Genomic DNA, 17334 nt, shown 5'->3' with positions numbered 1-17334 from the left:
CGGAAAAGTTACTTGATACAATTTCAATATTCTTAAATTTACCAAGGCTTGATTTGTGACCCAAGATATGATCTATCCTGGAGAATGTTCCATGAGCACTTGAGAAAAATGTGTATTCTGTTATTTTTGGATGGAATGTCCTATAAATATCAATTAAGTCCGTCTTGTTTAATGTATCATTTAAAGCTTGTGTTTCCTTATTTATTTTCATTTTGGATGATCTGTCCATTGGTGAAAGTGGGGTATTAAAGTCCCCTAGTATAAATGTGTTACTGTCGATTTCTCCTTTTATGGCTGTTAGTATTTGCCTTATGTATTGAGGTGCTCATATGTTGGGTGCATAAATATTTACAATTGTTATATATTCTTCTTGGATCAATCCCTTAATCATTATGTAGTGTCCTTTGTCTCTTCTAATAGTCTTTATTGTAAAGTGTATTTTGTCTGATATGAGAATTGCTACTCCAGCTTTCTTTTGGTTTCCATTTGCATGGAATATCTTTTTCCACCCCCTTACTTTCAGTCTGTATGTGTCCCTAGGTCTGAAGTGGGTCTCTTGTAGACAGCATATATATGGGTCTTGTTTTTGTATCCATTCAGCCAATCTGTGTCTTTTGGTGGGAGCATTTAGTCGATTTACATTTAAGGTAATTATTGATATGTATGTTCCTAGTCCCATTTTCTTAATTGTTTAATTTTTGACAGTTTGATTAATATGTGTCTTGGTGTATTTCTCCTTGGATTTATCCTCTATGGGACTCTGTGTGCTTCCTGGAATCGATTAACTATTTCCTTTCCCATATTAGGGAAGTTTTCAACTATAATCTCTTCAAATATTTTCTCAGTCCCTTTCTTTTTCTCTTCTTCTTCTGGAACCCCTATAATTCGAATCTTGGTGCATTTAATGTTGTCCCAGCGGTCTCTGAGACTGTCCTCAGTTCTTTTCATTCTTTTTTCTTTATTCTGCTCTGCAGTAGTTATTTCCACTATTTTATCTTCCAGGTCACTTATCTGTTCTTCTGGCTCAGTGATTCTGCTATTGATCCTATCTAGAGTAGTTTAAATTTCATTTATTGTGTTGTTCATTGTTGCTTGTTTCATCTTTAGTTCTTCTAGGTCCTTGTTAAATGTTTCTTGCATTTTGTCTATGCTATTTCCAAGATTTTGGATCATCTTTACTATCATTATTCTGAATTCTTTTTCAGGTAGACTTCCTATTTCCTCTTCATTTGTTAGGTCTGGTGGGTTTTCATCTTGCTCCTTCATCTGATGTGTGTTTTTCTGTCTTCTCATTTTGCTTATCTTACTGTGTTTGTTGTCTCCTTTTTTCAGGCTGCAGGTTCGTAGTTCCCGTTGTTTTTTGTGTCTGTTCCCAGTGACTAAAGTTGGTTCAGTGGGTTGTGTATGCTTCCTGGTGGAGGGGACTAGTGCTTGTGTTCTGGTGGATGAGGCTGGATCTTGTCTTTCTGGTGGGCAGGTCCATGTCTGGTGGTGTGTTTTGGGGTGTCTGTGGACTTATTATGATTTTAGACAGCCTCTCTGCTAATGGGTGGGGTTGTGTTCCTGTCTTGCTAGTTGTTTGGCATAGGGTGTCCAGCACTGTAGCTTGCTGGTCGTTGAGTGAAGCTGGGTGTTGGTTATGAGATGCAGATCTCTGGGAGATTTTCACCATTTGATATTGCGTGGAGTTGGGTGGTCTCTTGTGGACCAGTGTCCTGAAGTTGGCTCTCGCACCTCAGAGGCAGAGCACTGACTCCTGGCTGCAGCACCAAGAGCCTTTCATCCACATGGCTCAGAATAAAAGGGAGATAAAGTAGAAAGAAAGAAAGAAGGAAAGAGGATAAAACAAAATAAAATAACGTAAGGTAAAATAAAATAAAGTTATTAAAATAAAAAATAATTATTAAGAAAAAAAGTTTTTTAAAAAGTAAAAAAAAAACAAAAGAAAAATGGACAGAAAAAACCCTAGGACAAATGTTGAAAGCAAAGCTATACAGACAAAATCTCACACAGAAGCATATACATACACACTCTGAAAAAGAGGAAAAGGGGAAAAAATAGTAAATCTTGCTCTCACAGTCCACCTCCTCAATTTGTGATGATTCATTGTCTATTCAGGAATTCCACAGATGCAGGGTACATCAAGATGATTGTGAAGATTTAATCCGCTGCTCCTGAGGCTGCTGGGAGAGATTTCCCTTTCATTTCTTTGTTCGCACAGCTCACAGGGGCTCAGCCTTGGATTTGGCCCCGCCTCTGCATGTAGGTCGCCGGAGGGCATCTGTTCTTCGCTCAGACAGGACGGGGTTAAAGGGGCTCCAGCTCACTCAGGCCAGGGGGAGGGAGGGGTATGGAGTGCGGGGCGAGCCTGTGGCGGCAGAGGTCAGTGTGACGTTGCACCAGCCTGAGGCACGCTGTGCGTTCTCCCAGGGAAGTTGTCCCTGGATCCTGGGACCCTGGCATTGACGGGCTGCACAGGCTCCCTGGAAGGGAGGTGTGCATAGTGACCTGTGCTCACACACAGGCTTCTTGGTGGCAGCAGCAGCAGCCTTAGCGTCTCATGCTTGTCTCTGGGGTCTGCGCTGTTAGCTGCGGCTTGCGCCCGTCTCTGGACCTCCTTTAAGCAGTGCTCTTAATCCCCTCTCCTCGCGCACCAGGAAACAAAGAGCTCACCTTCATTGTTGAAGGATAGTTTTAACAAATACAGTATTCTTGGTTTACAGTTTTTTTTTTTCTTTAGCACTTTGAATATATCATACCAGTTTTTTGTGAACTACTAAGTTTCTCCTGAGAAATCGCTGAAAATTTTATGTGGGCTCCCTTGTATGTGACAAGTTGCTTTTTTTCTTGCTGCTTTCAAGATTCTCTTTCATTGTCTGCAACTTGATGATTTGATTATAAAAGTCTTAATGTGGGTCTGTTTAGGATTTATGCTCTTTGGCATCATTGAGCTTCTTGAATTTGGATGTCCATTTTCTTCCTCAAATTTGGGAAGTTTTCTGCCATTATTTCTTCAAATAGGCTTTTTGCTTCTTTCTTTCTCTCCTCTCCTTCTGGCACTCCCGTTATGTGTACATTGAGCACTTCATGATGTCCTGTAAGTCCATTAGGCCATCTTAACTTTTCTTCATTCTTTTTTTTCGTTTTTCGTTCTCCTCTGACTCAGTAATTTTAAATGACTTGTCTTCAAGTTCACTGATTCTTTCTGCCTCTTGATCAAATCTGGTGTTTAACCCTTCTAGTGAATTTTTCAGTTTTTACATTTTATTCTTCGGTTCCTGGATTACTGTTTTTTTTTTTTTCTTTTTCTTAAAATTAGTTTCTGTCTCTTTGTTGAGATTCTTATTTTGTTCATTCCTCATTTTCCTGATTTCATTTAGTTGTCTACCTCTGTTCTCTTTTAACTCATTGACCATCTTTCATGTGGTTATTTTGAATTCTTTATCAGGTAATTAATAGATTTCTATTTCTTTAGGATTGATTTCCAGAGATTTGTCTTGTTATTTTGGTTGGGCCTTGTTTCCTTGTTTCTTTGTTTACTTTGTGATCTTTTGTTGAGACTTGGGCATTTGAAAAGACAGCCACCTCTCCCAACCTCTGCAGACTGGCTTTGTGCAGGGGAAGACCTTCACCCATCAGCCTGGGTAGAGATTTTTGGGGGGGTGGCCCTCATGTCTTTTGTGAGGATGTTTCTCTTTGGGGCTTGTGTGTGTAATTTTCCAGTTAGAAGGTTTGCCCCTGTTATCAAGAGCTCATATTCTCTTGCTCTCCCTGGTGTTTGTGGTACTGCAGATTCTTTGGTGCTATAACAAGCCACCATGCTAGCTTTTGTTCTTAGCAGCCCCCGGACATCCAAAGTATGCTGCTGTTCCCTTCAGCCTTCTGAGTCAGGCAAGACAGAAACCAGTTCCTTGGACAGCCCACTGTAAAGTCAGAATGTTAGCTGTACATTCTGCTCTTTTCTTTCCTTTCAAGGAGAAGCCAGGAGACAGGGTTTTTTTCCTGATTGTGGTGCCCTGTGCTGGGTGGATGGGGACTGTGGCAGGTAAATGCAGCAAACATTTTTGTTCACTTCAGTGTGGCTCTGCTTGGCTTTGTACTCGCCTGGGGTGCTGCAGTCTCTTAGCTGGTTTATGCACTTCTCATGAAGGCAACTTGGCCCATAAGTTGGGGTCTCTGTGGGGGAATGAGGGCCTAGAGCTTCCTATCCTGCCATCTTTATGACATCACTCTCAAGTGTTATTCATATCTTTGCTTTATGAAATGGAGATAATTAATATTGGTAGAACTTTTTTATTTTTAATAAATGTATGTATTTATTTATTTATTTATTTTTGGCTGTGTTGGGTCTTTGTTGCTGTGTGCGGGCTTTCTCTAGTTGCAGTGAGTGGGGACTACTCTTCATTGCAGTGCACTGGCTTCTCATTGCGGTGGCTTCTCTTGTTATGGAGCATGGGCTCTAGGTGCATGGGCTTCTGTAGTTGTGGCACACGGGCTTCAGTAGTTGTGGCTCGCAGGCTCTAGAGCTCAGGCTCAGTAGTTGTGGCACACAGGCTTAGTTGCTCCATGGCATGTGGGATCTTCCCGGACCAGGGCTCAAACCCGTGTCCCCTTCACTGGCAGGCAGATTCTTAACCACCATGCCACCAGGGAAGTCCCAATATTGGTAGAACTTTAAATAGGTTAGTGGCACATATAATCTGTCTCACCTCCTTTTCTAATCAAAGATTAAATAAGTCATTCCAGGCTTCTTTCCTGTCTCTGTCTATCTCTCTTTAGTAATGGTGGCTAACATATAATAAGTTCCTTACTTTGTGTCAGGAACTGTTCATGTTCCTGTTGTATGTATTAATTCATTTACTTCTGACACTAGTTGTAAAAGGAAGATACTATAATTATTCCCAATTTTCATGGGAAGAAACTGAGTTAAGAGAATCTAAGTAATTTACCTGAGGTCATACAGCTGATTATTGTCTCATACTCAATTTTAACAAGATATTTTGTAGCATGGAATGAGAAATATATATATATAAATACATATATATATATATATATATATATATTTACTTAGAATAAGTTAAATTTATTTATTTTGGGTCAGGTAGAGATTCTTAAAGTTTGTTGACTGTCCTGACTATTACAGTTTGATCATTGAATTATTTGTTAGGTATAAATAAAAATTCTGTCTTCTGCAGTTTTTATAAACAGCATAATGTACCCATGTGTTTTCTCTTCTTTCCAGCTTTATTGAGATGTAAGTGACATTTAATATTGTGTGAGTTTAAGATGTACAGTGTAATGATTTGATATATGTATATATTGTAAAATAATTATTACAATAAGGTTATTTAATACATCCGTTACCTCACATAGTTACAGTTTGTGTGTGTGGTGAGAACTTTTAAAATCTACTTTCTTAGCAACTTGAAATGAATAGCCTTTAATTTGAATATAATACGTTGCTTATATTATATAAACTGGAAGTCTCCTTTTGATAAAATCTTTGTTGTAATAGGCAATTAATGAATTATTATGGATATTATTTTGTGTTGATTATAAGTGGTAATAATGCTGTTGGAAATCCCTATAATTTAAATATTCAAATATAGAATGACACCAAAGGTGACACCAATGACACCAAACGTGTGTGTGTGTGTGTGTGTGTATTTTTTTTTTTTTTTATTTTTAATTTTTATTGGAGTATAGTTGCTTTACAATGTTGTGTTACAAAGATGTATATTTTTGTTTTTTGCAGGACAGAGTTCATTCAAAAAGGCAGGATTTCAATCACAGGGGCTGGTTTTCTCAACTGCGTTTTGGAAACTTTTGCCAGCACATTTTTAAGACGGGGTGCCCAGAAGGTAAGCTTCTTTTCACTTTGAACCAACATTAATTTTAAGAAACCATGGAGATTCCCACTGGGTTCTTGAACAAGGCTCATGAACAGACAAAACAAGAAAAATATACAATTAATAAATATATGCAAAGATAATTACCCTCACTTATTATTACATAAATCCAAATCAAAGTAAAACTGAAGTGCCATTTGTGGCTCATTAAGTTAAAAACATGCCGATGAAGAATATGTGACAATATGGGAATACGTATAGTCTAATAAAGAGAAATAATCAGAATGAATAATTATATTTACTGTATATACAATGTGATGACAGCTATTTAGTCAAAAAGATACTAATAGCTAATATTTACGGAGTGCTTACCATGTGCTACTCACTAAAAAGAATATTTAATCATCAATTCATTTAATGCTCGCAAACCTTGGAAATAGCTGTTATTGTTGTCCTGATATTCTGGACAAAGAAGACACAGAGCTCTGGAGCTGCTGATTGTCTTTTATTGTGGTTTTCAAGCTCTGTACTTGTGGGAGCTTAGGCTTCCATGAATGTTATTCAGAGGCCACCTTGAAGTTCTAAGGTCCTGTGTTAACCCTGTGTTTTAAGTAGTGCTATTCTTTTTTTCATCTGTTTTATATAGTATTACATAAGAGACTCATATATCCTGTTTTCTTGCCTAGGAAAGTCCATTTCTTATGCACCTTTATATGCCTATTGTAGGTGTTCCAAAATATTTTAAAATTATTTTGTTTGTTTTATTTATTATATTTAAAAATTATTTGTCATTATTATTGTTATTAATTATGTTGGTGAACATAATCACTTATTTCCAGGGTTTACGCAGGTATGATGCATGTTACCTAGTTTTGTTTTGTGGGACAGGCTTAATGGCTGGTCTAAAGAACTATCGTTATGACCTTAGATTTTATGGGTAATAGGCCTTGGTTCTCGTTTTACAGATCTAGGTTCAAGAATGAACCTGGACCACAGTGTGTTAATCTGGGAGGCTGAGGGTGATGAATGAATATTTGGTGCTGTACTGTACTCCATAGACATACTGTCTAGATTGATGATGTGTTCCTGACCCTGGTGAGCACATCGCCAGGCTGGCCCTGCCTGTGTAAGCCTGGGCTTGAAGTGGATAGTTGAGCTTCTGCAAGGTCTGATGTGACTGTCACCTACTCCGACATTATTGCGGGTTTACCCTGCTATCTTGCAAAATATGCATTTGTAAACAGCCCCATCTTCTGCAAAATTGCACTCTACAAATAATAGTGCTGAGGAGAAGATAACTTTGGTTCTATGTCCCTGACTGAGTTGACTTCTTGGACATTGTTTGTTTGTTTATTTATTTATTTATGGGTGCACCGCCTGGCTTGCAGGATCCTAGTACCCCAACCAGGGATTGAACTGTAATCTTTGCAGTGGACGTCAGAGTCCTAACCACTGGACCACGAGGGAATTCCCAGGGACATTGTTTAGATTAAAAGTGGCAAAGTTTTTCTGTAAAGAGCCAGATAGTAAATTTGTTAGACTTCGTGGGCCAAGAGGCAAAATCAAGATACTGTGTAGGTGCTTTGTAACAAGAGAGAACCAAATGTGCACACATTTTTTATTGACAAAATTAAAATTATAATAATAGTAATTGAGTATAGTTTTTACAATAAACGTCTACTAAGCATATAATTCTTAAAAGAATGGAATTCTTTTTTGGGGGGAGATAACATTTACCTGAGTTGGGGTTAAAAATTAGTATTCCCTACCATCAAATTGGTTGCAAATGTTCATTTGTAAAAACCATTGTTATCTTGTGGACCATACAAACACAGGTGGTGGCTGGATTTGGCCTGTGGGCTATAGTTTGCCAGCCCTTGCTTTAGATAAATAAATATTGTTTGTTTAATCCGAGTGGGTCTCTGTTTGACCTGCCCATCATTCTGAACCTTTTAGTGACTTTTAATCACACAGTGATTGTGTACATTCTGATTCTGTGAGATACATAAAGAGACATTATTATTCCCATTTTATTGGTGAGAAATGTCTTGAAGAGGTAAGTGCACCCAGTCTGTAGGTGGCTACTTGCCCAGAGTCCTTCCTCTTGCAGATATATTTTGAGTACCCGCTTTGTGGGAGGCACTGTGTTGAGTGTGGGCTAAATGGATTTACTCAAGGTCACAGGACTGGCAAAGGGTGGAGACTGGACTCACACCCCCATCTTTTATCACTTACTGTGCCACTCACTGTTCAAGATGTGTTCAGGTGAACGAAGCAGAATGCTAGCCAACTCAGCATCATGTTGTGCTTTAGATGAATTTGTGTCGTGGTCCTACTCCCTCTGTATTTATTAGGGCTCTTTGGTTGCAGATAACAGAAACTACCTTAGGCTAGCTTGATCTAGAGCTACAAGGGTGGTGAGGCTGGCAGGCTTCAGAATGGTCTGCCCTGGAACTGAGAGCTGCCAGGAACCCAGGTGGTATTCCTCCTTTAGCACTTGTCCATACGAATATACATCAGCGTTATTCTCTTCTTATGCAGTCTGGCTTTCTCTGCTTCACAGGCTGTATAGTGCGACGTGGGCCTCCGCAGTCCAAGTGTACTGTTATGTAGATTTCTGGCCAACAGAGAGACTGCTTATTTCTTCCTTTCCAAATTCTCTGGAAGGAACTCTCAGTGGCCTTCCATAGGTCAAACATGGCCAGGAGGGGTGAAGCCAGGTCGTGTAAATATGGCTAATCCGATGTCACAACTACGTGGATCAGTGTTAGGGTGTTAGTTCCCAGGGAAAGGGGTGGTAGAATGGGTAAATACTCCTAAAGTTTTCTGGCATGGTCTTAACAGTAGTACTAGGCTCTTGATGACAGAGTGACAGTTTCATTCATCTTACACCCAGTCCCCCCAACCATAGTACCTAGGACAGTGCTCAGTACATAACGTGGACATGAGTAAAAAGGAAATAGAATGCACAGCAAGGTCCACAGCTGGTTTCTGGTGACTTATCTGGAAATTATCAAGTGACTAAATTTTTAAAGTGAGTAATCCAGTGATTCCTCTGAATTCCCACTTATTTATGCTCAGAAGGAAGAATATATTTTTCCTGCTAGCTTTTGCCTTTTGTGACTTTACTTTTTTTTTTTTTTTAAAGAGGCTTAGTTTAATTAGTTAGCTTTTCAATTTTAGGAGCCACTCATGCTTAAGTATCTTTTATCTTTTACCCAAGTGGTGATGTTTTCCGGTATCAGCCTGACTTCCTGATAAACCTTCACAGCTGAGCCTGATTAAGTGGTTTCTGTAGAAGTCATCATTAGAGTGTTTTAGGTGACTTTATTTTCAGTTTAGAACTTTATCCCTGAGGCTCTTTAGTGGGGACGTTACCAGATTGATCGTTGGACCATAGCTCAGCAGAAGCCCCCTGCCTCGGTGGTGGCGAAGGTTCTTTTTCCATTTGGATTCAGACAGCCAATAATGAAACGATGCTGTGACTGAAACAGCACAAATTTTATTCAATGGCCAGAGACTGGAGAAGCAGGAAATTAGTTCGCAAATCAACGTCTGGGGGTGGGGAGTTGATCAAGGCGAGATTTTTAAAGGCAGGGTTAATGCTGGTGGTGGGTGCGTATGCATTGGTTTTCTGGGAAAAGGCAGGGTTCTTCCTGCAACTGGGTGCCACTTCTTTTTCTTCCTTCTGTGGTCCGGTACTTCCTGTCATGGCACTGGTAGGTGTGTCATTCAGCATGATATTGTTATCATGAGCATATAATGAGCCTCAGGGTCTGCTGGAGGTCAGGTCTTCCACCTTCTTGGATTTGACTCGTTCTAACCAATTCTGGTGGCCTCTTGTTTTTCCGTTCTGGCGGTTTCCTGTAAGACAATATAACACTTCCCTTCCTTCCAGGAAGAGGGCAGGTTAGAGCTTGAGGTTAATAGTCATGGTAACAGTGGTGAAGGTGGGATCTGTTTTTTTTCCCAGAAAAAGAAAAACTAGGTGCTCACTAAGTACATATATATCTATATATATCTCTGTGTGTATAAATTAAAACCTAGTCCTAGATGTGGACCCCCAAGGTGAGATTGAAACTGTGCAACCCAGACTGTGACTTGAACCCATGGTCATTTTTTTTTTTTGATATATGCATTCTACTTTAATGATTTTAATTGTGCCCTATGTGACCACGGGAGAGAAGGAGATTAATCTTGAGATGTTATGGAATGCCTTCTTATTTATTTATTTTTTTTTAACATCTTTATTGGAGTATAATTGCTTTACAATGGTGTGTTAGTTTCTGCTGTATAACAAAGTGAATCAGTTATACATATACATATATCCCCATATCTCCTCCCTCTTGCATCTCCCTCCCACCCTCCCTAGTCCACCTCTCTAGGTGGTCACAAAGCACCGAGCTGATCTCCCTGTACTATGTGGCTGCTTCCCACTAGCTATCTGTTTTACATTTGGTAGTGTATATATGTCCATGCCACCCTCTTATTTCTTCCCAGCTTACCCTTCCCCCTCCCCACGTCCTCAAGTCCATTCTCTACGTCTGCGTCTTTATTCTTGTCCTGCCCCTAGGTTCGTCATACCTTTTTTTTTTTTTTTAGATTCCATATATATGTGTTAGCATACGGTATTTGTTTTTCTCTTTCTGACTTACTCTGTATGACAGACTCTAGGTCGATCCACCTCACTACAGATAACTCAATTTCGTTTCTTTTTATGGCTGAGTAATATTCCATTGTATATATGTGCCACATCTTTATCCATTCATCTGTCGATGGGCACTTAGGTTGCTTCCATGTCCTGGCTATTGTAAATAGAGCTGCAATGAACGTTGAACCCACGGTCTTTTAATTGAGATCGCACACCTGGTCTCAGGACTTAATGAAACTCAGGTTCTTGATTCTTGTCACAGAAAGAATTCAGTGAGAGACAAAGTGATAGGTAAGAAGTGGATTTATTTGAGAGAAACGCGCTTCACAGACAGAGTGTGGGCCGTCTCAGAAGGTGAGAGGAACCAGGGTACGGGGGTTGTCAGTGTTTATAGGGGTGGATAATTTCATAGGCTAATGAGTGGTAGGAGTATTTCAGCTGTTATGGGGAAGGAGTGGGGAACTGGACCATGGCCCACTTTTTGACCTTTTATGGTTGGCCTTGGAACTGTCATGGCACCTGTGGGTTTGTCATTTAACGTGCTGATGTGTTACAGTGAGCGTATCCTGAGGCTCAAGGTCTACTGGAAGTTGAATCTTCTGCCATCTTGGACCTAGTTAGTTCTCACCAGTTTTTGTCATGTCCTATGGCTGTCTTTCTTTTAAAGGTTGTGCCCTGCCCCCTTCCCTCCTGTTTCAGGATCACTTCTGATTTTGTTCCTCTGGGGGCTTGTTCAACTGCTTTTCTCTTTTCCCTTTACCACTTTGAGGTGACTTGCAATTCGGGGGCCTTTCTGACACAAAACGTTGCTACTATGAACAAAGGTGAATAAATATCTGTTTAAATCTCTGCTTTCAGTTCTTTCCTGGATTATATGGTAATTCTGTGTTTAATTTTTCAAGGAAACTTCCTAAAAGTTTCTTTTTGAGATAGCTGTCTATCTTTGTCCATGACAGCAATGGACAGTATCGTTACTGTGTATTTTTCTCATACTGTGGACAAGTAGTATGCTAGTTGTCAAATACATATTTTGCCATATACATACAGATACATATGCCTCCAGGTAAGCAAGCACTCAAAAAACTGACTAAGGAAACAGAGGAAGATCTGAAGGAAAATAGGGATTGGTGGAAATCTGGGGAACATGTAAGGCTTCATATACATTTCTGCAGCCTAGGGAAATGGCCAGCAACTGTGAAGCAGAGCTGGTTGTAACCCACGCCAGCCAAGTCTAACCTCAGGGATCCTCAGAACAGGAAACAGAGATCAGGATATTACCTGGGGCAGACATGGCTCTGCAGGTGCTCCCCAATTCTGGGAAGGCAACCCTCAGGCCAGTACTGCTTAGTCTTTTTTCCATTATCACCCTCCAACTAAGGATCCTTTGTAGACTTTTTTCCTAATTGTCCCCCCACCCAACGTTAATACTGATATCCTATAGTATTATCCTATAATTATGATAAATATCCTAATTATCTGTTTATACACTGTATTATATCTTTGCTATATACATAAAAAGTGCAAGATATTTTTCACTTCCATGAACAAATTGTCATCTGGTTTCAGTATTGTCCCCACTGAGAAAGCGTGCTTTATACTGCATTGGGTGTAACTGTCTTTTGTAGTTTTTGTCTCCATCTCTCCAAATCAAAACAAAATAATCACCAGTTCATCCCCCACTCCCCTACCACCCCCCAAATTCCAAACAAAAATCAAAAGAACTATTTGGTGAACTCCCATGTGGTTCTTGTAAATCCCACATTTTACTTTTCTGGGAGAGGTGCAGGAGATAATATGGGTGATAACAGTCTTGTCATGCAAGTGTTCTTTTTTTAGTCCAGTTGTCTGAGTACTTCAGGATGACTACAAATGCTGCGGAAATGCAGGACCTTCATTATGTACTCACACAGAGATATATTTTTTCAAGTTTATGAAATACATTTTCAATGTGTGATAAAATAATTTGTTATTTCAGCCACTCTCCTGGCAAGGCCCCGTTATTGGTTCCATCATTATTCTTATTGTGTTGATTGGGAGGCTGAAGCAGAAAGAGATTGGATTCAACAGCATGTGAAATATTTGTCACTGAAACAATGTGGGCAAGTCAAACAACTTGTGCATCTTTTTAAAGAAGGTCTGGCCTAGACATGTTATGGCTAAAGAGATCTGAATATGCTGCTTCCTTAGAGTGTGTGCTTATTTGAGCCTTATGAAATCCATTTTAATAGTGGAAGATAATTCTTTGAGACAGAAGATACTGTTCTTGTATATATACTAGTATATATATATGTAGACTAGTGTACATATATGTATGTTGTGTGTGTGTATATATACTGGATACATGTATGTGGATATATGTATATATACACACATACACACTATATGCTATATGTATATAGTACAGTATATTCAGGTACTATATATGTAGTCCAAATGGGCATTGGAAGAATCTGTTGCATCATTTTTTTAAGCTAACTGTATTAGTTATCTGTTGCTGTGTAACAGACTACCCCAACACTCCACAGCTTGCAGCAGCACACGTTCATTGTCTCTCAGTTTCTGTGGGTCAGGAGTCTGGCATGGCTTAGTTGGGTGCTCAGCCTTCTGGTTGCACAAGGATGTAATCAAGTTGTTGGCTGGGGCTGCGATCTCATCTGAAGGCTCAATGGAGAGGATTCAGTTCCAAACGCTCACGTGGTTGCTGGTAGGATTCTGCCGGCCTCCCTTGGTTCCTTGCCATGTGGGCCTTTCTATACAGCATCTCACAACATGGCAGCAAGCAAGAGGGAGGACAAGAGGGTGCAAGGAAGGCAAAAGTCATAGTTTTTTTGTTTCCTAATCACAGCAGTGACATCCCTTTATTTTCTGTGTTCTGTTCATGAGGAGCAAGTCACCAGGTGTAGCCCACAGTCAAGGGAAGGGGTTACACAAGGGCATAAATACCAAGAGATCAGGAACACTAGGAGCAGTGTCGGAATTGCCTGTCCTACTGACCTAAGCAGATGGGTATATGCCAGGTTGTATGTACAGCTGTTAACGTCTTTTTGGTACCTATTGGGAATGGTGAGGGTCAGCTGCACCCTCATAACCTCACTACCAGCTTATGAAAAAGTTCTGCAACACACACAGATGCTTTGCTAATCATTTACAAGGACACCCAAAGTAGCTTCCTGTTCTGTAAGTTTGATTACATCTCCGTCCTTCTGGGTGCTTCGTTCTCTGCAGGCAGAGCTGATGATATTCCAAAGGCAAGATTCAGCTATTTTACAGGTAGCATCAGGTAGCTAGAATCGTCTGTCCAGTGTCTGGCTACAGGACTATTTAGTCGTAAACTGTAGGTGCCTTCCCTAAAGTTGGCAGGTGAAGGCGTTGCTAACTAGTCTTAAATCCTCATTGCAAGAATGAGTGTCACTCCAGAATTTTGAGCTAATCCCCATATCTTAAGTTCTACTACTTGAGGTAATGAGAGTCCATTTCTAATATCCATTATGCTAGTTAGCAAGCCAGTGAAAATTCACTATTTTAACATTACTTATGCTAATCATCAAAGCCTCTGGTGGTTGCTGATAAAGATAACTGAGGTTTCTGTAGAGTGAAGATTGCTGATTAGAATGCTCATAGCCAACGCCTGGAGTGTGAAGCCTACATTAGGGCAACTTACTACCTGGTGTGTAACTTGAGCTAACACATGCACCGTAACATTATGCTGCACATGCTGAAATACTTTGAAGCAAATTATAGACATCCTGTTAATCGTTTTCCACATGCCAACTCCTGAACTAAAAGCCTAGTATGTTCTGCCTTTAGAAAGGTTATTCGGTGTGAAACGAGGTTTTGCCTGTGTGCTTAACAAACGTGAAGCTTTAGAGAAGTGCCCCTTGGTACATGATCTGGTTTTCTTATTTCCCAGATGTCACGTCTCACATCTTGGACCCTCAAATCTCTCACCTCTAAAATGGAGTGATAATAATCTTTCACAGGGTTATTTTAAGGGTTATGTGAGGGCATATATATGAAATATGCCTGGCACGTAGAAAAACTTAAATAATCACTAGTATTAAGAGAAATTCTCTAATAAGAAATATATATATATATATATATTTTTTTTTTTTTTTGCTGTACGCGGGCCTCTCACCGCTGTGGCCTCTCCCATTGCAGAGCACAGGCTCCAGACACGCAGGCTCAGCGGCCATGGCTCACGGGCCCAGCCGCTCCGCGGCATGTGGGACCCTCCCGGACGGGATCACAAATCCGCATCCCCTGCATCGGCAGGCGGACCCTCAACCACTGCGCCACCAGGGAAGCCCCAGAAGTAGATTTTTTAAGTAAATAGGCTTTTAAATATTTATCCAAACAAAAATTTTACATAGCAGCAGTATGGGTAAGGTTTCGTTTCTTTAAAAATTATTTTTCTAATCATTTTTTAGGTGCATAATTTTATTACTTGTTGTATATACATTTAACATTTTGATATAGATCCTTTCATATGTCCTTGTGTATGTTTGCATATGTATGTTTATGTATTTTTTTTTGAATAACAAAATTGGAATTGTTCTGTTTATTTAGCCCGACCTTGTTATTTATGGACATACTGTGAACATTTTTCTGTGCCATTACACATTCCTTGAAAACATGATTTTTGATGCTTTCATAATATTCCACTGGCATGATAGCTCTTATTGTTGTTTTCTATTTTTTTCACTATTATAGATAATATTATAGTAAATCCATGAATGTAAATATTTGTGTGTATTTCTGATCACTTCCTAGGCTAACAAGTGTGCACATTTTAAAGACCTTTGATGTGTAACGCCAATTTGCTTCCAGAAGAATTCTGCCCATTTGTAGCTTCCACCACCAGCTGGCTCTGGGTATTATCAGCTTTCTTGCTGTATGACTTGAATGAATCACAGCCTCTTAGGAACTTGCATTTGTCACTAGGAAAGCAGGGCTAATTAGTCCATCCTCATGGGATTGTTGTGAAGAAGAAATGAAGTTGTTAGCTCCAGTCTTCTGATTCTTACTCCAAAGACAGTGAAAGTTAATGCTTCTGTCGTTAACTAGTTGTGTGACCTCAGTCCTCCTCCAAGGTTTTAATTGTGTTACCTTGGGCTAGTTGCCCTGAACTGCTCAATTCCTTATCTATGAATTGACTATATAGTGTCCACATAGGCATCGCAGTCACAACCCTAAAAAGAGTGGACATTTCAAAACCCAGTAATAATTCCAAGGTAGAGGAAAAGAGCAAATAAAACTGTTATTCAAAAGAATAAACTCACAAAGATGACATAAGAACACTAGTGTAGGGGCTTCCCTGGTGGCGCAGTGGTTGAGAGTCCGCCTGCCGATGCAGGGGACACGGCTTCGTGCCCCGGTCCGGGAGGATCCCACATGCCGCGGAGCGGCTGGGCCCGTGAGCCATGGCTGCTGAGCCTGTGCGTCCGGAGCCTGTGCTCCGCAACGGGGAGAGGCCACAACAGTGAGAGGCCCGCGTACCGCAAAGAAAAAAAAAAAAAAAAAGAACACTAGTGTAATGTTCTGCTGACTATATATTAGAGACTTCTATTTCCTGCTTGATTATGTGAATTCTTTCAAGATTCTTTTCATTACTTGAATCACTTGAAGAACTGATGAAATATGTTCTGTCCCTCTTATTTCCCAGCTTTCAATTTAAATCTGTTGATAATACTTTTTAATCCCACTCTTGAGTGCTCAAATAGATTGATTTACTTGATGTTTATTCATTAGATGCCATGAGAATATTACCAGGATTCTGATTTTTAACAACTTGTTTCTAGATCAGTTAAGTGATAGTAGCTGCTCTCTTTTTGCATATCCATCACTCCCCATCAACTCATCTCAGCCTGCTCTTATCTCTAGAGTTTTTAGTCCCGAGAAATACAACCTTTGCAGTGAAAACATCATAGTGAAAATGAGTATTCTGCAACTGATAACAGTTTTTGTTCCTTCCACGAAGTTTAAATCCATGCCTTTACCTTGACTGTGAGACTCAGGAATCCAAAACCACTCAATGGCTTATTTGAATTCATCATGGTTGTGATAGAATACTCAGCGGTAAAGCTTCTGGGAATCCCTTAAGTCAGCCAGCTGAAATTCTGGGGTATTATCTTCTATGAAACTAGATGAAACCTGGGAAGTTAAGCTCTTTCCCGAAATGATAGAAAGTGGTTTCCTGAGCTTGAGATGAGTCTCTGTCATTATTTGCATAGTGATCAGAAGCCACGTCCCTGCACAGTGGACTGTGCAGCACAGGGGCCAGGAATCAGGAAATCTGAGCTCTGGCCCTCCCTTGGCTGCACTCTCCAGGCCAAGGTGCTTGGACTAGTAATTCTCAACTTCGCTATCATTTTTTGTAAAATCAGGGATTGCACTAGGAGGTCATTTTCAATTCTGACACTGTGATTTTTTTTTTCTTTTTTCCGAAACCACTCTGCTTTCCCCCAATGGGTAAATACCAAGATTTTTAACTGTGATTAAAAATCTTCCAACAAACAAAAGCCCAGAACCAGGTGGCTTCACAGGCGAATTCTATCAAACATTTAGAGAAGAGCTAACACCTATTCTTCTCAGATTCTTCCAAAATATAGCAGAGGGAGGAACACTCCCAACTCATTCTATGAGACCACCATCACCCTGACACTAAAACCAGACAAAGATGTCACAAACAAACAAAACTACAGGCCAATATCACTGATGAATATAGGTGCAGAAATCCTCAACAGAATACTAGCAAACAGAATCCAACAGCGCATTAAAAGGATCATACACCAGGATGAAGTGGAGTTTATCCCAGGAATGCAAGGATTCTTCAAT

The 17334-nt window shown here is 40.0% G+C and overlaps 1 protein-coding gene across 2 annotated transcripts in view; it reads left to right on the top strand.

The window, feature by feature from the left end:
* PRELID2 (PRELI domain containing 2) overlaps window positions 1-17334 on the top strand; it is a 703347-nt gene that overhangs the window by 46849 nt on the left and 639164 nt on the right. For both annotated transcript variants that reach the window (XR_009563301.1, XM_060295473.1), the window contains exon 6: window positions 5756-5861. Coding sequence is in view for 1 of the 2 variants with exons in the window: in XM_060295473.1 (XP_060151456.1) it covers window positions 5756-5861 (106 nt within the window). In the remaining variant the exon portion in view is untranslated. The remainder of the gene's footprint in view (window positions 1-5755; window positions 5862-17334) is intronic.

This window comes from Globicephala melas, chromosome 3, assembly GCF_963455315.2.
Source record: "Globicephala melas chromosome 3, mGloMel1.2, whole genome shotgun sequence".
Lineage (NCBI taxonomy): Eukaryota > Metazoa > Chordata > Mammalia > Artiodactyla > Delphinidae > Globicephala > Globicephala melas.
Note: the sequence above shows the minus strand (reverse complement) of the source record. Positions and strands in the feature narration are given on the sequence as shown.